Below are 21,681 nucleotides of genomic sequence, written 5' to 3'. Positions count from 1 at the left end.
TCTTTACGTTCATTAGGAACATATTTTCTTTTACATCTTAAACATAGTTAATGATAGCCATTTTAAATTTTTGATTGTTAATTCCAAATATGGGCAATCTATGAGGTTTGTCTCAAATGTCTTTTCATTTGAGAATGAGTCACATTTTTCTATTTCTTTGTGTGTCAAGAAATTTTGACCTGTACCCCGGACATGGTGACTGATACCTTGTGGAGACCCTGGATTCTGTTATAGTCCTGCTAAGCATTATTTTGTCTTGTCTGCAAGCAGTTTACTTGGTTGAACTCAAATCTTAAACTGTCTCTTCTGCCACAGGCAGCAGCTCAAATCTAAGTTCACCTATTTTAGCCTTAGTTGGACTTTTTTTGAGTCTGCCCCACTTACAAGTGGTTCAGGGATCATCCTGGGACTTGGGCAGAGGTTATACACTAAATTTGGACTTCTCCTCTCTGGCTCTCTTTCCTGAATTCTTCCCTAATTTTCCATTGACTGGCATTTCCTCAAACTCTGTCTTCTGGTTCTTTGGCCACAGGTTGGTTAGAACCACAGGTTTCTAACCAAATTCTAAACACCTTGTGCAGCACTGACTATAGCCTGGCATTTGACTGAGTCATTTTTCAAATGAGAAAATCATTCTCCGCTCTTCGCTTCTTCATGCATCAACACCCTCATCCGCCTGCTGTATCTGCCTGTGTTCATTCCCTTTCCAGAGCCTTAGGTAGTTTTTTTTTTTTTCATAATTTTATCCGGAGTTTATAGATGTTATGTCTAGGAGGGTTGGTCTGATAGGAGCTTGCCTGGTCATGACCAGGAGAGGAGCAGGCCTTCTGCTACTAAATTAAAATGACTTAATATGTTGCCCCCTCCTTCTGACACATTCACTGAGATCTCAGATGCCTCAAACGAGAGAAGGGATTCTGTTGAGATTTTCTAGTATCTTGGAAGTCTGGTAGGAAGGATTGTGACAGAAGGGTTTTTCTTCAGATCACAACAAGGAAGTGGCTTTCAAGTTCAAAGGGTAGATCTGATCATTGATGAAAAATGGAAACATTCTTTGTTGTGTTTGACTTATGGGTAGATGCTAAGGTAATTTCTAAAGCCCTTTTTTCCAAGATAAACACAACTATCTTTAGGATATGATTTTGGAGTACTCCTTCATAACATATGAGATGTAATGCCTGCAAAATCTTAGGAAGGAGAAATGAGGAGATTGGTCCCAGATGGTGGACTGAGCATATATATCTGCCTTCCCACTCTCCCAAAATACTGTGAAAGGAGAAAGAAAGTATTTTTCAAAAGGAAAAATCCAAAATAGTGTAGGGAAACAAGAAAGAACTCTATCAGTGGGCCAGAAATTTGGGGAAATTTCCAAATAATCAAAATCAGACAGGATCAGAAATACAGAAAAGCAAAACCAGAGGAAACTATCCCCAGAAATACGTGTAGGAGATGATTACTATGGAGTCGGGGAGTGTTGAGGAGAAGGCCAAGTCCAGATCAAACATACAGGAAAGGAGTGGCTCTGGAGCAATAGGGACTATCTGAGGAGCTGCCTTTGGAGCAGTCAGGTTGGCTCAGCCTCTCTCCTTCCAAGGTTTCACTAGGCAGAGAGCAACAGTGGCATTTGCTTCCAGACTAAAGCAGTGAGTATGGGAAGGAGAGAAAAAAAAAAAAAGACCCATGTAGGTCGTTCTTCCCCAAAGCATGTTCTCATCCAGAAGGAAAACTGCCAGTTCATCCCACCTCCCAGTATATCCCACTTCTCCCCCCAACAATCACTAGAGACAGGCCACAATAAAGAGACAAAACATCCACATACAAGTATTTAGGGAATGGTAAATATAAATATTCTGCACAACCAAGAGTAGCCAAACATTTGAGAACAAAATCATTACCAAGAAAGAGTGACAAAGGGAAAAACTCACACCTGAGGAAATAGAGTTAATAAGGCAAATAGAAGAAGGCTTTTAAAAAATTATAATTCATTCCCTAAGAGATATCAGAGGACATCACAACAATTTTTTCTAAAAAAAAACAAAAACAAAAAAACCCACCACTATTATGGCCAAAGAATAAATTTGAAATCTTGGAAATGAGAGGGGAAGAGAAATAATACACACAAGGTCACACAGCTAGTCATTCGTTCATCCCTTCAACTAACAGCCACTTATTGAGCACCTATTATATGCCAGGCCCTGTATAAGGTTCTTAGAATGGAAAGATAAAAAGAAACAATCCCCGTCCCCAAGGATTTCAATACATCAAGGTGACTGCCACCATGAAATTGTGTACAAAGAACACAAAGCGAGTATTCGCATGGTAGAGGGAATTAGGGAAAGTGGCACAGAAGACGTAGTATTTGGACTGGGACTTTGGGGATGAGACTGCCTTTTTTTCCATGAGAGGATATGGCATAGTTGGGAAACAACATATAGTTAAATATTTTTGGAGCATAAAAGTGGAGAATAATTTATGAGTTAGGCAAAGAAAGACCAGACCATGAAAAATTTTGCCACCTACAGGTGATGGAGGGTCATTACACATATTGGGTTAATGATGCTGCAAAAAAAAAAAACAAAAAAAACGGGGCCACCAGTTCATGTAACTCTTGTTTACTGCAGTGCCTCCCATAGCCTGTTACCAAAGAAACCTCTAAACCACCAATATATTCATTCATTCATTCTCTCATATATTCACTCATTCATTTATTCAAGAGACATTGTAGAGTGCCCTGATGTGCCAAATACAGGCTAAGAACTTGAAGTAAAGAAATGAAAAAGACATCGTCCTTGCCCTAGATTCACTCACAAGTCACTGCAGATAGAGAGACATAAAAAGGGACAATTTCAATAAAGTGATAGAGGCACACACAAAGTGCTGGCAGATAAAGAAGCACTTTCCAGGAGAAACTTCTTAAACTAAGTCTTAAAGAATGTGTAGGAACAAGCCAGATGTATAGTGAACAGGCAGAGCGTAGAAATGTAAGGTGGTATGAGACAGCATGCAGATGGGGACACGTGGGGAGCTGTGGATAGGGATAATCAAAGACAAGTCCAGATGGTACGCAGAAACTTACCAAACCATCAGACACTTACCAAAAGACAGACATTTGCCCACAAGAAGTATCCAGAAGCAAACCCATGCCCTTTCCCCCAAACTCCTCACACCTCCTTCTCTCTCATCCCCATATCCTCATACGTCCCCGCATCACCAAGTCCTGCCAAATCTGCCTCCCAAATTTCCCTCCAATTTGCTCATTTGTCTCCATCTCCTCCATCCTCATTCAAGGGTTTTCCCTCACCTGCATCACTTCACAAGCCCCTTAATGGGTCTCCCTGTGGCCACCCTGGTGCTCTGCAGTTCACTCTCCACTCTGTAGCCAGAAGGGTCTTTCCAATGCCAATCTGACATGTCCCTCTACCTCCAGCCCCGATCCCTGCTTAACAGCCTTCCCTGGCTCCCCATGACTTGGGCTAAAAGTCCAACTCTTTAACTGGCCTCCAACAAGGCCCTGCGTGATCCAGTCTCAGACAGACCCACTTCTTGGCCTCTTACCTTTCTCTCCCATCCCCATGCTCCAGCTGCGCCAGCCTTCTTTCAGTGCCTTGAACCCCCAAACTCTCTCCCACCACAGGCTCTTTGCACATGCTCTTCTCAGTGCCTGGAATGCCTTTGTCCTTCCCCTCCATCTCCCCCCACCAGACACACACACACACACACACACACGTATTCTTTCCCCGGTTAATTAGAATCTCAGCTCAATTTTCACTTCCTCCAAGAAGTCTTCCCTGACCCTCTCCAGCCACTTGAAGTCTCCCAGTTAGATGCACCATGACTTTTGTCTTCGTTCTTATCGCAGTTGCAATCTTAACATTTATTTGTGATTCTTGGATTAACGCTCATCTCCCGATTAGACTGTAATGTTCCACAAGGGCGATGACCGTGTCAAATTTTGCTCATCAATGTCTCTCTAATGTCTAATCCAGTGCCTGGCACATGGAGTGGAAATTCAGTAAAGTATCTGTTGACTAAAACAATGGAGAGATGGATGGATGGACGGATGGATGGATGAATATCTCTGCAGAAGATAAAAAGAAGTGTGTTGTAGAGTCTGCCTTGTAAGGAGTTTCTTACAGATGGTTAGAAATCCACGTTAGATGTGCCTAAGGGTTAAATACCAATAACAAGGCAAAAGTGCCATAGATGGCACAAGATTTTATGTGATTGTCTGCCCTATGAGTGGGCCACACCACACCAGAGAGGAGACCACAGAGCTCTAAGTGCTTGCCGTGCTCACAGCCCTCACCAAGATAGCAGCCTCAAGTTCAGCACAAAGGATGCCGCTCTACTGATGGCCGTATTAGCCTTAGCACAACTGATGGACCAGAGACTAGAACCCAAGCCCAAAGCAGTCACATATTGAAGCCCTACCCCCAGGACCTCAGAATGTGACCGGATTTGACCACAGGGTCATTGTAAAGGTAATTTGTTAAGATGAGGTCATAATGAACCTACAGTGGGCCCCTAATCCAAAATGACTGATGCCCTTATAAAAAGGGGAAATTTGGGGACTTCCCTGGTGGTCTAGTGGTTCAGACTCGGCACTTTCACTGCCATGGGCCTGGGTTCGATCCCTGGTTGGGGAACTAAGATCCCACAAGCCACGGGGTGTGGCCAAAAAAAAGGGGGGGAAATTTGGACATAGACACATATCCAGGGAGAATGCCATGTGGACATGGAGATGGCCTCCTTCAAGCCAAAGGGAGAGGCCTGCAACAGATCCTTCTCTCAGGCCCTCAGAAGGAACCAGCCCTGCCAACACCTTGATCTTGGACTTCCAGCCTCCCAACTGTGAGGCAATAAACTTCTGCTTTTAAGCCACCCAGGTCGCGGTCATTTTTTACCCTACCGGCCGTGGCCAAGCAAAGCAGAGGGCAAGATCACTAGACCCAGGAATGACCAGAGAGGTTGTGATGGAGCAGGTGGAGTCCGGGCTGGGCACCACAGGAAAGGGCAAAGGGGTCAGAAAAGCAGAGCTTTCACTTTGGGAAGGAAGCAGTGAATAGGCTGGAAGGGGAATCTCATCTCATCTCAGGAAAGAAAAACGTCTTGCACCCACATGGAAGAATCAGGGCTTCTTGTGCTGTGAGGAAGTCAGGCCTGAGTCGCCCAGACCTGGCTGAGGCTGGCCCACGTGTGTCTTAAAACGAACTCTCCCCAGCTTGGCAATAACTCCACTGCAGGCTTTTTGTATTGATAAATTCATTATATTGCTAGGCAGCGTCTTCCTTATATTTAGCTTAATAACCATGTAATGATCACCTTGGCTGATTTAGATGATGTCATTTTAAGCAATTATGGCTTAGATCCATCTTCTCTTTCCCCTTTCCCTCTGCCCTCCCTGAATTATTCCTGAGGAAGAAACCAATTAATAGTAGCTCGACTGCTGTAATGCAGCCTACTGTACCATACAGCAGTGCCTAATGGAGTTTTAATTTCCCCATGGTGAGTCAATATTTGTTTTAAGAAAGAAAAATGTCACCATAAACCACTGCCCCAAATGAATTTGGTAGCACAGAGGGTGAGAGAGACGTCTTCTTGAGATAAACAGTGAAGGAGACTGGATTTGGGGATGCAGGGGTTTGTCTTCACAAACAGCGTTGCTTATGGTTTCTGCTTCCTCCTTCAGACAAGGGTGGTTATTAAAGATTTTGCTTTGCAAATGCAGATAACTGTCAGAGGCTCACCCACAGTTTAAAGGGTCTGAAACAAAGTCATTATAATGTAGAAGAGGAACAATTTATTCCGGCCTATTAATAACTTGCGGGGAGCAGGGAGGGAAACATAACACGAGGCATACCTGTGTGAAGACATTATGGGTGTTGCTCATTTCCCCCAACTAGGGTTGCACGCGGAGGCCAAATCCTACTTTTTAAAAAACGGATTAGACTTTTCGGGATCGTGCGAGGAAATAAAGTTCTGCAATGCTCTCTCTCATAATAAGTCTGGCCAAAAATGATGGTTCTCATCCTGTTGAAAGATAGTTTCATTTCCTCCTCAAAATTGGTATGAAAAATTTGCCTTGCCAAATGAACACTGTATACTGAACTTGTCAAATCCTTTCTCCTGACACAAATAAAAGATAACATTGGGTGGCAGCATGTAAAACAGCTCTGACAAGATAGCAAAGGGAGACAAAGAAATATACATATTTTGATTCTCTCTGTTTTAGAAGCTGGTAGCGGGGGAGGCGGCCAGCGGCGGAATGACTGGCCAGCTTTGAATGCTTCAGGTAACAATTGAACAAGTCACTTTCATGTCGATGTTCAATGGTATAATGACCCTGTTTCCAATTAGCCAAAACATGACAAAAACCTCAACTTTTGTAGTGGCACAAACTGCCAGGGAGAAGACGAACTGAGTGACAACGCTCCTCATTCAAAAGTTCATGGGTGAACCTCGCGGCTGTAATTACTAGTTCTAACGCAGTGGGATATTATTCCTGGTGTGTTTAAAAATAAATAAGGTAAATGATCACCCTTTCATTAGATCTGTACTCATATCATATAAGTGTCTTTTTTTTCCTATTAAAATTGTTGATTGAAGGCCGTTAGCTGTTTATCAGCTCGAAATTACATTTCTGCTCTCTTAGGGGCTGCTGCCATTCAAAATCACAGTCAGCTCCTAGTTAGTAACAAGAAAAGACTCCTAAAACTGCAATTTCAGGGGGAAAAAAAAAAACACGAGCAAGAAACCCAGATTGCACCTTCATGTCCCCAAAGGCATCACGCTTCTTTGTTCTGCTAAGAAAAATTAACCTCAATCTCAGCTCTGGGTCCCTAGATTGATTATCATAGTCATTTAAATACTGTAATCTCATTTTCAGCATTGGGATAAGGGGAGGGGGGGAAAGAAGCCCTGGGAGGGGGGGGGGAGGGGTGCGAGGCTGGAGAGAGAAAGAGAGCGAGGTGGGGAGGAGAAGGGAAAACAGAATAAATTATCTGACAAAGGGAAGCGGGCCTTTCTGCTCACAGAGTCTATTTTGGATCCTTCCACTTGATTGGAAAAGTTGATGAAGTTTAAATGAAGCAGAATTAGAACCTCAGGCCACTGAGTATTGATGGGGGGGGGGGGGCGGACGGGAGAATGTGCAATTCAATAGCCCCGGTTTCAGCAGAAAACAAGGGAAAGGCCTAAATGGCATAATCTTCAATCGAATCTAACATCCACACGGACAAGGCAGGGTAATGAGTTAGGCCAGATCAGGCCTGTTGGTTAAAGAAATTAATCCCTCCTGCCGCCTGCCCAAGCCAGGCTTTGATGCCCATTGTGTGGGCCCCTGTCCCAGTCTATCTAAATGCTAACGAACTGCGGGGGTGCACAGGACTGTGCTTTTCTTTGCTGGCGCTAATCTGATAACAATTTGCTCTCTCTGATTAGTGGGGCGGGGAGGGGATGGGCGATGGGTGGGAGAGGAGGAGGGGACACCTTCCCTTTGAAAGGGGGAGGCCATTCTGGTCAGCCTGGATGGAGGTTTCACCCCTCACCCCCAGCCAGCCAGCCTGGCTCCTGGCCGGCCGGCAGACACACATGTACAGAATAACCTAAACTCCAGGATTCTGTGGGAAGCCAAGTGTCCACACTCCTTTTCTCTGTATGCCTTGTCTCTTCTTGAGACAGTATGTGGTGACATAAAAGTGCAAGCTTTACCTTAAGCCACCCTGACCCGCTGCCAGCATTCCCCCCTACCGCGCTTCTTTGCCTTCAGACTTTCCCTCCAAACACACCCAAGCTCTCAGCATCCAGTTTCTCGCCTTGTCTGGTCATTTTCTACATCTAAAATGACCTGCTTCCTCCTCTCAGGCCCGCTGAGTCCTGCTTGGTCGTTCAGCAACTCCACCAGGCTTTTTTGGACCTCTCCAGGCCACGGACCCTCTTCCTAACTGTTTTGTATGTCTTGTATGTCTGAGTCTCACTGGCCCTATAGGTTTCAGCCTTAGAAATACAGCAATGTCTAGGGGTGTGTGTATGTGTGTGTGTGTGTGTGTGTGTGTGTGTGTGCATGCCTGGTGTGGCGTATGTGCCCAACTATGTAAGCTCCTTGAGGACAGAAAGTACACCTCTGGATGAAGTTAACCCTTTAGACAGATGGAGATGGAGATGGACCAGACTCTTCTCTCCCATCAGGACAAAGGAGTCTCTGGGGTGATGGACAGTGGGGCATAACGTATAAGGACCATGACAAGCTGTGGACTCATACAAGCCACAGTCTAAGCCCCCACTCTGCTATTTACCCTCTGTGTGACCTTGGGCATGTTATGAGTCTTTCTGAGCTCCGACCGTGCCTAGTTGAGATCATATATGTAAAAGTCTGGCACTTAGCAGGTATTCAGCAATGGGAACTGTTGGTGTCACCAAGTTCTTTTGATTTTCACAGTGGTTAGGACCTCAGGCTGCAGAGTCCCAGACATGGCTTGAAGCCTGGCTCCTCCACACACGTGCTGGACGACTGTGGGCAACTTGTGTAGCTTCTCTAAGCCTCAGTTTCCCCATCTGTAAAATGGGAATGACAGCAATCCTGCCTCTTAGGATTGTGGCAGAGGTTTAAGGGAGATGATGCCTAAGAAGGGCCAGCACAGTGCCTGGCACACAGCGGGCTCCACGAAGGGCAGCTGCTGTCGGCTGGCACAGAGGGGGTGTCAGCTGGCCAAATGGGTCACCAGCCAGGAGCTTCCTGGAAACCCAGACTCCAGGCCTCAGCCTCCAGGCACCCTCCCACTCCAGGAGAAGTCAGGCCCGCGAGCATCCTGCCAGGCGATCCTGGGAGGATCTGCCGCCAGGAGCATACGGCTGCCTAAGGAAAGATGGAGCTTTCAGAAGCCCCAGGCAGACGCTTTCCTTTTAGAAGGGAAGTTTCTGAAAGACTTGCTTAAACCTCCGAATTTATGCCCACTGGGTGCCTAGAGAGAGAGCAACATCTTGAGTGACAACTTATAAAGGTTTTGAAGGCAGACGCGAAGCCCGGCACTCGGTCCTAAGGGATCCCTCGGAATCACTTCAGCAGGCTCCCTCAAACGACTTGGGGAAAATTCAGAGCATGACAGACCAGGGGCTTGTTTAACTTGCAGAAAGTAAACAAATCGCAGCCGCTAACCCTAAACCATCACGCTGCTCGTCCTGCCCGTGGTGCTCCAAACATGCAGCCTGGTAGGAGACCAGGATGCAGTGAACGTGTCCGTCCCAGCACAGTAGGGCTCTTGCTGATTCCTCCAGTCAACCCGCAGCATCCTGCAGCCAGGAGTGGGTACCCTGGTGCCCATCAACGCTGGGAGGGAGGGGCTGGCACTTAGACCTACTGTTGATCCCTGGACTTGTCTCTCAGCCCTCTGTTCTCTGTCTCGTTTATCCTACTTGCTCTGGCCCCTGCAGCTCTCAGATCCAACTGGGAGCCCCGCCGGATCTGGCCTCACTCTCTGCCCAGCCTCCTCTCAGCATTTGCCTCCCCTGATGCTTCACTGCAGCCTCCTGAATTCCAAGTTCCTCCTTGCCTTGGAGGCACAAAACCTCTTATTTTGCCTGGAACAGTCTCTATCTACTGCCCCTCCAAACACAGACACACACACACTCCCACCAGCATGCCATAACTGACCACTCTACTCATCCCAGGAGGTTGGGCTGAGATGTCACGTCCTTGGACTTGAACTTGCATAGCCTCCCGGCACCGCAGACACCTCCACAGTGCTTAACCTTATGGAAGAGGTAGTTGCCCTATTGTCTGTCTTCACCAGGGCTTTGAGCTGCCTGCAGGCAGGAACTCAGGCTCTCTTGTCCACAGAGGTCTCCCCAGGCCCAGCACGCTGCCTGGCACCTAATAGCCCCTCGATAAACATTTTGCAAAGGGTCGAATAAGCAAATGAAGGGTAGGCTCCCAGCAGTTCTCAGGACGAAAGCCATTCAGATGCGCAGAAACCAAGGCTTTGGGACATTCCAGGGACTTGCCCAAGGTTTCAGAGCCAACAAGAGTGTGCAGGAGACTGGGAGCTCATGACTGTGGTCATGGGGCCTCGAGTGTCTGGTCCAGGGGAAGTGTGCAGTGCTGAATGAATGAATGAATGAATGAATGCATGAATAGGTGATGGAAGGATGGGTGGATGGATGACACACAGCCTAGAGAGGAACCGAGGCCTCTCAAGTCTGGCGATCCAGTGCATTTTCCCCCTCCCACCTCCCCCTGAACATCCTTTTTCCTAGAAAGCTTTTTCTCCTCCAGTCAAAAGTGGATTTACCCTGAAGTTAATGAAGCTTAAGCTTCAGGGCCCCTCTTTGTACTGGGCCCCTTCCAAGGCCTTGGACTTCATTTCCAACATCATTTTTAATTTTGTACTCTGTTTCTTTTTTTTTATTTGTTTGTTTGTTTGTTTGTTTTTGGCCGCACCATGCGGCTTGCAGGATCTTAGTTCCCTGACCAGAGATTGAACCAGGGCCCCAGCAGTAGAAGTGAGAGTCCTAACCACTGGTCCACCAGGGAATGCCCTGTACTCTGTTTCTTAAAAAGAGATCCCTGAATTGCCTAAGCTACAGGCCACACAATACCTGCCTCCACCTCTGCCCCCACCTCACCTGACTCATCTTGGTGTCAAGATTCAGCTCTAGCCATCCAGTCTAGGAGACCTCCCCTTGCCTCCTCCCATCCAGGCACAGCTGCCCTCAAGTGCTGAGCACAAATCCCATCCAGACGGCCGTCACCACATCTGTACCACTTTGCTGTTTGTTTCGATGCCTGTTTCTGTCTACGAGATTGTAAGCTCTTTGAGGGCAAAGCCTACACCCAGATTGGTCTACCCCCGTATCCTTGGTGCCAAGCTCTGTGTCTGGTACACAAGCGGTTAATTCTGTTAATTCAAGAAGTGAGTGAATGCGTCTGCCACTGCTTTCCTCATAGAATCCTAGAGTTGTCTGTTCTTGTCCATTTCAGACCTTTGCTCAGGCCAGCCCCTCCCCTGGAGCCCCTCCTCTCCTTTCCAGCCACTGGAATCCAACCCACCCTGCAGCCCCAGCCCAGGTGCAAAAGCTGCCCTGGGTGCTCCAACACTGCTCCCACCTTCACTCCCAAATATGCCTCTCAGCACCTCTCCTTCTGCCTTTGATAACTTTTATTAGTGGTTTTAATGTGCAAAGTCTGGTTCTTCCATAAACTCCTTGGAAACAAATTCGTAAACCTCTTGTGTTTCCACCAGCGCCTTGTGCATTATAGGTGTGTGATAAATATTTGCTCATTGACTGAGGGGTTCATTAATAGTTTCAAATGCATATCAAAAAAGAATTTTAAGTCAGTGTCTCTGTTCTTAAAGATCTCTGGGAGACAGTGGGAAAATATGAATGGAATTCGTAACGGGAACATTAAAATGGCATTTTAGTGTGGCAATATGGCCAGACTGACTAGTGTCCAGCAAAATTGACCCAAAAAGTTGCCAGCAAATTTTCCAGTTCCCTCAACTGCAATGCTATGGCCATAAGATCGCCTCTCTCCATGTCTTTTGGGGCGCCCCCATCTTTGCAGGAGGCTGCGGCCTCTGAGCTTCGGCTAGCTGGGGCTTTTTCTCTGATGTGGTGAGGCAGCTTGGATGCTGTGCCACTGGTCCCAAATGGCCAGCCACCTGGCAGTGATGTGGCCTTTCACTAATGTTGTACCTTGAAATCAAAGCACTTCTGATTCTCCACTTTCATTCCTCTGGACAAACACAAAAGATTTTGATCCACACAAAGAAATTTATCTTGTTCGCTTCTGTGTTCATTGGTCCCCCCCCAATATGTATTGTTTGGTTCATATAAAAGATCAAAAGACCCCTCTTTCTGGCTCATTATGTGTTTTCTACAATGCTCTTGGTGAGCTATTCTCCCCCCTGTGTGTCCTTCATGTTGACCTTTCTGCTCATTGACCCACATCAGTCAGTTTCTTGACCGAACCCTGATGTGCCTTTAAATTATTGGGTGGAAAAATACAGCTGTTTTCTTTATAAAGCACATTGACTTGCTTCCCTGAAATGCTGTACTTCGTTCCACAACGAGAGTGTAAGGGCTAGGCTGGGACTCTGGTCCACTGTGAGCTTAATTTTTGCTGGACCAAATCAATTCCGTTTTAAATCCTAAATGAGTTCATGCTGAGAAAAACACAACCAAAGCAAGCCCTCAGAAGGTAACGCGCCAGGGAAACAAAGCTTGTGCGCGGTGGTCAGTGATTACTCAACAAACCAGCCCCTACGCTAATCAGTTTATCTGATGAATTACAGAGTCTCACTCGATGGATTGCTGGAAATGCTTTCTATTTTTTTAAACTCCAACGTGGGTGAGGCTGGAGACAGATAAGCCCTGTCAGAAACCAGCAAATGTATGGAACCTGGAACTAAGGAAAAGGAAACGGATTCAAAAGGGGGAACTTAAAATGGCCATGAAAGGTCCAGTGGTTAGGACTCCACGCTTCCACTGCAGGGGGCCTGGGTTCAATCCCTGGTCGAAGAACTAAGATCCCGCAAGACGCATGGCACGCCAATAAATAAATAAATTTTTTTTAATTAAAAAAATAAAATGGCCATAAAATGAATGGAGTCAGGGGACAGAGGCAAACAATGGATAGAGAAGCAATTAAACTAAACCATCTCATGTCTATAATCTTTGTATTACATTTTCAAGAGACCCTGGACCGTGGATGAACTAATAATGGATTCTCCACATGTTGATGTTTTTCTGGTCCAGAGTTTCTCAGCCTCAGCACTATTGGCCTTTGGGGAGATGATTCCCTTTTTTGGGGGGTGCGGGCATCCTGTGCATTGTTGGACAGCATCCTTGACTTCTACCCATTAGATGCTGGTAGCAGCCCCCTTCCGGTTGTGATAACCAAAAGCATCTCCGGACATGGCCAGATGTTCCCTGGGGAGCAAAATTGCTCCCCCGCCCCCATTGAGGACCACTGGTCTACTTCCAGAATGTCACAATCTCTTCCATAAGATAGTGTCTCATTTAAATCAGTCTTCATTACATCCTTGAGAAGTAAACAAGGTAGTTATTAGCACCCATACTTCACGAATGAGGAAACAGGCTCGGACATTAAGCCACTTGCCCAAGAACCCTCAAGAGAGCTAGAAACCGAATTGTTTTCACCCTTAGCCAGGGCGAACCCATCTGCTTCAGGGCACACAGTTTCAGGAAGCATGAGATGGGGTGGGCCAACAGTAATTTTCAACGAGAGCACAAAGGGGAAAAAGAGTAAGCCCTTGAGTGGATTTGTCTCATGATACATTTATAAGTTCAGATTTAGGACATTTACCTAAAGTCGATTCATGAGAATAAGGTTGTCTTGAGGAACGTAAGTGTTAGAAGCAGGATAATGGAAAATAACAAAAGTGCCCACGTATTAAGTGCCCTCCTGGGCCTGGCACACCTGTGTCATCTCATTGAACCCTCACAACTCCCCCATGGCTGGTGCCAACTGTAACAGCCCATTTTACAGAGAGGAAACTGAGGCTCCAAGGTAAATAACCTCACGCGTGGCACAGCAAGAAAGCGGCTGAGACAGAACGTGCCCTGGGATCTGCCCGGCTCCACGGCCTGACATCTACACCGCCTTTGTCTCCAGTGTGGTGGCTGCAGTTTTATATCTGCCTGGGCTACCAACTTATTTTTTCTAATTAATTTTTATTGGAGTATAGTTGCTTTACAATGTTGTGTTAGTTTCTACTGTACAGCAAAATAAATCAGCTATACATATACATATCCCCTCTTTTTTGGATCTCCTTCCCATTTAGGTCACCACAGTGCATTAAGTAGAGTTCCCTGTGCTATCCAACTTATTGCTGTATCTTTTGTGATGGTATGAAAACACCAGCTGCAGCCTGGAATTGTTTTCATAGTCTTCGTTTACACGGATTCAGGAGCTTGAAAGGAGAGTCAAGGGGCGATTTCATTTAAAGTTGAGTTGTTATCAACAACCAACAAATGCTCACGTCCTGTTTTTGTTTTTGTTTTTTTAACAAATACAAAAGTCAGACAAGAAGCACCCAATACTTACAGTATGTGCTAAAACCAACCAAAATGTAGTACGATTGTGACTGTGCCTTTGTTTCTTGTTGCCCAGCCAGCCAGAGGGTCCTGGAGCGATGGCCCAGCAGATGTGTCTGAGGTTTAACAGAGCCCGGTTCCCAGGGCCACAGCAATCACTCTGCACACTGGCCTCCAGAAATGGATTTACCCAGCCTACAAGTCCAGCAGGGTCTGAGCTTGGTTCCAATCCTCTCGGTCTGTGACATATTCACTGCAGGACCAGCACAAAGACAGAACCAATGCCCCAAAATGAACCAATTCAAATTATTGCTAACAAGCTGGTGGTCTCCACTGTTAGCATTTCATATAGAACACTTTTAATTGCGTTTCCTTCCCATTATACTTTTTAAACAGTCAAAGATGCATTTTCTTGACAAGCAGTTTGAATCAGACACTTTACGAGAACTCTGATGCTTCTAGAGACAGGTGAATGACTTGAAAACCACTGCAATTAGAAATAGGGGTTTGGGGCTTCCCTGGTGGTGCAGTGGTTAAGAATCTGCCTGCCAACGCAGGGGACACAGATTTGAGCCCTGGTCCGGGAAGATCCCACATGCCTCGAAGCAACTAAGCCCGTGCACCACAACTACTGAGCCCGCGTGCCACAACTACTGAAGCCCACGCACCTAGAGCCCGTGCTCGGCAACAAGAGAAGCCACCACAATGAGAAGCCCGAGCACCGCAACGAAGAGTAGCCCCCACTCGCCGCAACTAGAGAAAGCCTGCGCGCAGCAACAAAGACCCAATGCAGCTAAAAATAAATAAATAAATAAAACTTTTTAAAAAGAAAGACAGAAATAGGGGGTTGAAATTTTGTCCACAGGGCCAGTCGTAAATCAAGAAAACTTTGTCTTTCAAATACAGGAAAAGTGGCCTAAATTCTACTATGAGCAGCACTTGAGCCTGGAAGACTCTGGAAGGTTCTGGAAGCCACTGCTGACTTGTTCAGCCAGGACTCAGAATTCTTCCTGGAGGAACGGCCTTCCCGCCACTGATCTGAGAGGAGTGTTCAGAAGGGGGCTGAGCTCATCCCCGAGGAACCCGCATTCTGAGGTCTTCATTAACGTTTCAAAGCCAAAGCCCCCCTTTTTTAGAGGGACAAAGAGGAAGGCGGGCCCCTCCTCCAGCAGATCTGTCCCACCCACCCACCCCGGGGCCAGTGGTAAAAAGCCTGGGAGGGAGCAGGTCTCCTTTCTGAACCGACCACGGGGCTGGGCACTGCTGCAGCCCCTGCTTGCTCACCCTTGCTCACCGAAGGATGTGCCTGGGTGCCAGGAAGCTGGAAGCTTTGATTTAAAAAGAAGAAAAAAGAAAAAAAGGACCGAGAGAGAAAGAGTTGCAGGGATCAACAACCCCGTAGCTTTCCCTAGAAAAATGAAAGCTGCCCACCAGCCTGCCGAGACTGGGTCCTTAAGATGGGCAGCTCAGTTTCAGCCCCCCTTCCTTGTGTTTTATTTTCTCCAGTTACATTGTAAATTGAACGTAAAAGGATCTGAGCAATCAAAGGCATATTCTCTGCAATACATAGCGGAATATAACATTTTCCCATTTCACTCAAACATGATAAAAATACTGACCTACGCTGGGTTGTTTGCCCGACTGTGTGTTTGTCTGCCCACCTTCTTTGCATTTGTCTCTACCTACGTGCCGATGTTCACCAGCATCAATATTTCTTAGAGATGTTAGGCTCTTAGTGCGGTTGAGTGTGGTTGCCTAATTTTGTAGAGCATCCAGTTTGGACACGCTGGCTCTAAATAAATGCTTCCCCGTGATGACGATGATAAGGATCCCAGCAGCGGTGCTGAGTCTTAGGAAACAGAGGTCGGGTTGGGGTGAAAATCTATGAACCTTTAGGATCTAAGGAGGGTCGAGTCATCTGGCCCCGGACGGCTGAGTTTCTCCCAATCTCCACCCCTGATCAGAATCTACCTTTTCACCCTTCAAGGTCCAGTTTCAGGACTGTTCCTTTATAAAGCCTCCTGAGTCCTGCTCCGGGTTTCCTCCCCCCAAATCTGAACCTTTCCGGGGAGTGCAGAAACTTGAAACTTACAGGGGGGTGACCCATGACATTGCTTGTCTTATTATCTGTGTGTGTGTGTGTGTGTGCGTGCGTGCACAATAGTAAGAGCTAATGTTTCCTGAGAGCTTTCTTTGATGCAGGGGCTATGCTAAGCAATATATGTCATACATATGAAATACATATATATAGTGATATATATAGATATTCTGTCTCCCCAGCTAAATAATTAACTCCTTATGGGCAAGAGCTAAGTTCTGAACTTGTTTCTATGACCCCAAGAGAGCTTAGGATGCTGCAGAGTACTCAATAAACATTCAATAAATATTTCTTGGCTGTCAACAAATCCCAAGAAATTAGTAGAGTTCACTCTGGAAGGAATGTTGAGTGAAACAATAATGGAATCGGATTCACCAATGAACATTTTTTCGACTGCCTGATGTACAGATATAACCAATCTGGGTTGTCATTCATTAACTAATTGTGTATCGCGGCCAAAGAGCATGCGTCTGGAAGTCAGGTGACATAAATCTCATCCCACTTCTGTGACCAGGTCAGGGTAGTGCCTTGGGCGAGTCTCTTCCCCTCTCTGGGTCTTAATAGCCTCAAAAAAGGAATTGGACTAGATGGCTGTAAGCCTCCTTCCAACCCCAGAATGATGTGATTCTATAGCTCTATCCTACAAATGCACACGCTTCTTGTTTGTGACATAAAGCCCCAAAGAAAAACAAAGTCGGCGAGAAATTATGAAAAACATCGGGTGCCGTGATCATTTGCACCCTCTAAGGATGCTCAATTCAATAAATTCCACCCCTGTACCTAGCCTGCCTCTCCAGGGCGACAGAAGATTCAAGGCTGTCAGTGGAGCAAACCAAACAGTCTCTCCCCAGAATTGTATTGACAGGATATCAGCCGAGTTCCGATGGCAGGAAGGGTGCACCCTGACAGGTTCTGTGAAGGAGCCTTGAAGGCTATTGTAGCAGGATCCTCTGTTGAGTCACAGAGTTCTGGGGAAATGAGAATCAAGCAGGGAGAAGCTTGGCTCTTCCTCTATTTAATTTTATTCTTCCCAGAGAGTCACATTTGAAGGAAAACTGGCTAAACACACGTCACTTTATACAATAGAATAGATGCCCTTTCTAATGGAAAACATTTACATCTTCTTGTGGCCACATTAAAACATGGAGCTGATTCAATCAGCCCCACTCAATAGCCAGTTGGCTTGGTTTTAAATGAGGCAAAGAGCTGTTGAGCACTTGCTGATAAAATATCTGCTTGGATGTCTGAGGTTTTCACTTTTCACTTGGTTACGGTGGCATCTTGCAGACATGTTCTTGAATAACTGATGTGTGTACGTCCCGGTAAATTCCATGGGTGTGAAACAGCAGTGTCGTGTTTGTTCAGGCAGTGTGTCTGCATTTTAAATGAAAAAAAAAAAAAATCCCGATCCTATTCACTGGAGAAAACAATCTGAGCAACAACTCCCCAATATGGGGGAGTAAATGACTCTTTCTAAGGTGCTATGTTCCCCCAATACAGATGCAACCTTCAGATTCAGACTGAGACAAAACCAAAATATACTTCAGTTCCGATCATTCTCCTGCAGACACCCCAGGCAGAGGGCACACTCACCTCTGCTGCACACAATGAGAACTCGCACAGAAAGGAGGGTCTGAAAATCTGGGATTGTGAAACTGACATGCCACAGTCAAGAAATCCACAAGCCATGCCGCAACAGAAATTTCAGCAATATATTATTTTTAAAAAGATTTTTTTAAAGGCTCCACCATCTTGGACACTTTCAATCTTCTTTTCTGAAAGAGCTGAAAACCTCAAAGTTTTTTTTCATAGTTTAGATTTCCTTTAAAATAGAGGAAGCTTTTTGGAGTGGTAAAAGTAAAGCTGGGCTGGGAGCCAGTGGAACGTAGCTTCTACCCCCGGCTCTGCCAGAATCTTGCACAAAGAACTCACCACAGACAGCCTCAGTGTCCCCAGTGTAAGGAGGGGTCTGGAGAAGGTAACAATCAAGGTTACTCTTGCTCTCAATGTTTCTGCAGCTTTTACTTAGGCCAGGTTTTAGTAGAAAAATCTGGTAGCGGTGGTCAGTATTGAAATGTGGACATAATCTTTACTGCTACTGAAACTACCTTACGGCCCATCAAGAACTGGAGGGAGGAAAGTAAGGAAAGACCTGCTTTCCTGACAGGAGACAAGCTGGGCACGATCACCAGGGCGCCCCCTGCTGCTTGAGCCGAGTCACCGCTGACGGGGCAACCCTGCTCTGTGTCTCATGCTCTGAAGACAGAACCCGCGGTGGTGGGTCAGTGTCTCCTGCACATTTTCCAACCCAAAGTTCAAGTTCAGGAATTAGGACTGAATTCATCTGGAAGCTGTTCAGCTAGTGCCATCCAGAGGCCAAATACTGTCCTTCTTGATATGCAGCACGAGCAAAAGGAAAAAAGGGAGGGGAAATTTTTACTTATAGATGTATGTTATACATGTTAAACACATGTATATTGTACATACACATGTGTGTATGTGTGCATACATATATGTAAAGTGTATGTGTATGTACAATGTGTATATATCTATGCATATACCTATATGTATGTATGTGTCTCTATGGATATATCATAGCTTGGGGTGGGCATTACACACTCTTAATTCACCATGGAGAATAACTCCATTACGCTGTCCATTTTGTATTTAAGTAGGAAGGAGTTGGTCCACCAGTAACTGCTTGAGTAAAAGCAATGATCAGAGGCGGGGAAATTGATTCTCCCCTTGATCCCAGAGTGGTGAACCCCATCTGTCTGTGCCATCTGTCCTCTGAGAGTGGCTCTTCTCACCTAGAAATAAGTGAAGGACTTTGCTCCACTTTGGGAGGCCTAGGAAGGGGAGGTGTTAGATGGAAGGGTGCCTAGTGTGATAAGCCAGCTTCTCCCAGCTGCTGGCCCAGGAAACAGTTTGGGTAGGGCAAGAGGAGAGAGAGAATCCGTGTTTTCAGCCAGTTAACTCAGCTAATTCTACCACGATGTTAAGAAAGCCCAGGTTCCCTGTACGAAACAAACAAACAAAAAACTAACAACAACCAAAACCTCTGGGCTCTAAACAGCTCCTGGCGTTCAGATAAATAATTGTTACTGAATCCACGGTTATTACCTGCGCCTTCCACCACCGGAATCTGGGGAACTGCGCGCATTTTTAAAGGCACACTGCCCTCCAGTGGCGCATGGTAAAATTGCTCCATGACCAGCTTCCCAAGCGCCAAACTTCAACTTGACCTTTCCTGGGGCCCCGGAAAGGCGCGTTGATGCCACGCCAGCGTTGGGTGATCACCAGTCCCGAAACGTGACTAATGTAAGGGAGCGTGCGATCAAAGAGGAGGCGACCTAGTTGGAAACCGCGGCTCCCTCGCTCGTTTGTGCCTGTGGGACCCCTGGGGCAGAGATTCGCGCTTTTTGTCTCTTAGGGTCGTAATTCTGGTTAAGAGTATGATTGGGTGGAAATTAACGTGTGAAGTGATGCTTTCAAGAGACATACAGAACACTTGCTACATAACAGCAGCCCAGGCGTGCAGGGGAATCGGGAGAGGCGGCCTGCACCCTGCGAGGGCTGGCAGGTGGTAAGGACGCAGTCTGGGTGCTGCTACCTGTCTGTCACCCTGTGGGTTCACCCTGCGTGAATACATATGCAAATAGCCGCCAACATGGAGGGCTTACCGCGTGTCAGGGGTCTCGCAGGGATTACCTTATGCAATCTTCCCAATCATTCCTTTTAATGAGTGCCATTATCATCCCACTTTGAGGATGAGGAAACTGAGGCTCAGCGAGGCGATGCGGCCTGCCCGTGACCGCCCGGGGGTCCAGGTCTGTCTGGACCAGAGCTGGAGCTCCCAGTGCCGCGCTCGGAGCGGGGCGGTGGGGCCGGGGCAGGACGCGTGGAAACCCCCAGCCGCGTGGGTGCCCAGTGAGGGGACGAGCGCAAGAGGGTGATGGGCGTGGGGAGGGCTCACCTTGACGATGAGCGGGTTCTGAAACATGGAATCCCGCACGACCCCCAGCCTCTCGTTCTCCATGCCCGGTTGGATGTCGGCCACGGTCAGGGGCCGCCGCGGGGGCGGGCAGATCTGGCTGACCGTGCGGCGCACCGGCGGCTTCTTCTTCCATCGCGTGAGGTCGTGGCAGGAGTTCCTGGCCTCTGGCATCCTGGGGGTCGCGGGGAGTCGGCCAGCCGGCTGGATCCAGCGCGCTTCCCAGGTGGGGGGCCGGTGCGGAACTCGGAGGGGCCCTCCGCCAGTCCCGGGACGCACCACCCGGACCCCGGGGTGGACACCGGACGCCGGGCTCCCTCCGGAGCGAGGCGCGCCCACCTCGCGCCGCCCGCTCGTTGCAAGGAGCGCTGAGACCTACATAAGCCCCTCTGGTTCCTGAGAGCGTCTTCTGGGTGCCGCGCTGCGGATTCGAAAAGGAGAGAAAATCAAGACCACCCCTTGAGGAAGAATGGAACCGTCCGTTTCCATGGCGACAGGACGCCAACGGCACTGGAACAGGGCTGGTCGATTTACTTTCAGGAAACTTTTTGGCGGCCACCTAAGTGGACGTGTTTCGAGTTTTCTTAAGTAGACCTGAGAAAAACCCAAGAATTACCACTGGGCTGTGTTAAAAGCGACGGGGTTCTAGAAGGCCATTTACACTTGACTTCCAAGTCAAAGACACACACACACACACACCCCCCCCCCACTTACCCCGACCCCTCTCGCCGCCCCTTCCCACTTCTCCCAGCGACACACACACAGGCACACACACACAGCCCGGGGCAGAGTGTTACTACGTGTTTCAGAATGAAATAGAAATCCGCATTCCAGGCCTGATATTACTGCTAATCCACTGGGTAATCTCAAATTAGTCACCTTTTGGGTCCTCAGTGTTTTCTTCTGTGAAATGGGTAGGGGGAAAAGTCTAGAGTTGAATGAAATCAATGGTACCCTACTTTGTGCAACAGAATAAAGGGAAGTTGAAAAATACAGATTCACTGAATCAGAATCTCTGGAAATGGGATCTGAGAATCTGCATTTTAATCCTTCTTCCCCTTTGGATTTTTTTTAAGTTCAAAGCTATGGAAACTGTGAAAGAAGAGTACAATGAAAACCCATATAGACTTCACCTAGACTGACTGGTCCTTAGTATTTGCCACATTTACTTTCTGTGTGTGTGTGTGAACATGCACACACACACACATTGCTAAACCATTTTGAAAAGATCTGCAGACATTATCATATTTGACCCTAAATACATGTATCTGCCAAGAACAAGGACATTCTCATACAGAACTACAATGCTATTATGTCTATGGATTTTAATGTGATACAATAATGGTGCCTGATATGCAGTCTGTATGCTAAGTTGGAAATCTGCACTTTTTAAGAGCTTCCCGAGTGATTGGTGCAGTGTTTTGGGAACCACTAGCCTGGGTGATCCCTAGTCTGCCTTCTAGTTCCAGCCTTTAGTGGGGTCATTCACCCATCATTATCATCTTCATTAAATGTGCAAATATCCACAAGGCTC

At 46.9% G+C, this 21,681-nt stretch overlaps 1 protein-coding gene across 1 annotated transcript in view; it reads right to left on the bottom strand.

Annotated features, from left to right (window-relative positions):
* CFAP77 (cilia and flagella associated protein 77) overlaps window positions 1-20,321 on the bottom strand; it is a 134,112-nt gene extending 113,791 nt beyond the window's left edge. Inside the window, exon 1 of the mRNA XM_036856062.1 lies at window positions 20,130-20,321. Coding sequence (XP_036711957.1) covers window positions 20,130-20,321 — 192 coding nt within the window. The remainder of the gene's footprint in view (window positions 1-20,129) is intronic.
* Between the last annotated feature and the right edge of the window lie 1,360 nt (window positions 20,322-21,681).

This window comes from Balaenoptera musculus, chromosome 6 (assembly GCF_009873245.2).
Source record: "Balaenoptera musculus isolate JJ_BM4_2016_0621 chromosome 6, mBalMus1.pri.v3, whole genome shotgun sequence".
In the NCBI taxonomy this organism is placed as follows: Eukaryota; Metazoa; Chordata; class Mammalia; order Artiodactyla; family Balaenopteridae; genus Balaenoptera; species Balaenoptera musculus.
The sequence above is the reverse complement of the archived record's forward strand: the minus strand, read 5'-3'. Positions and strand labels throughout refer to the sequence as shown.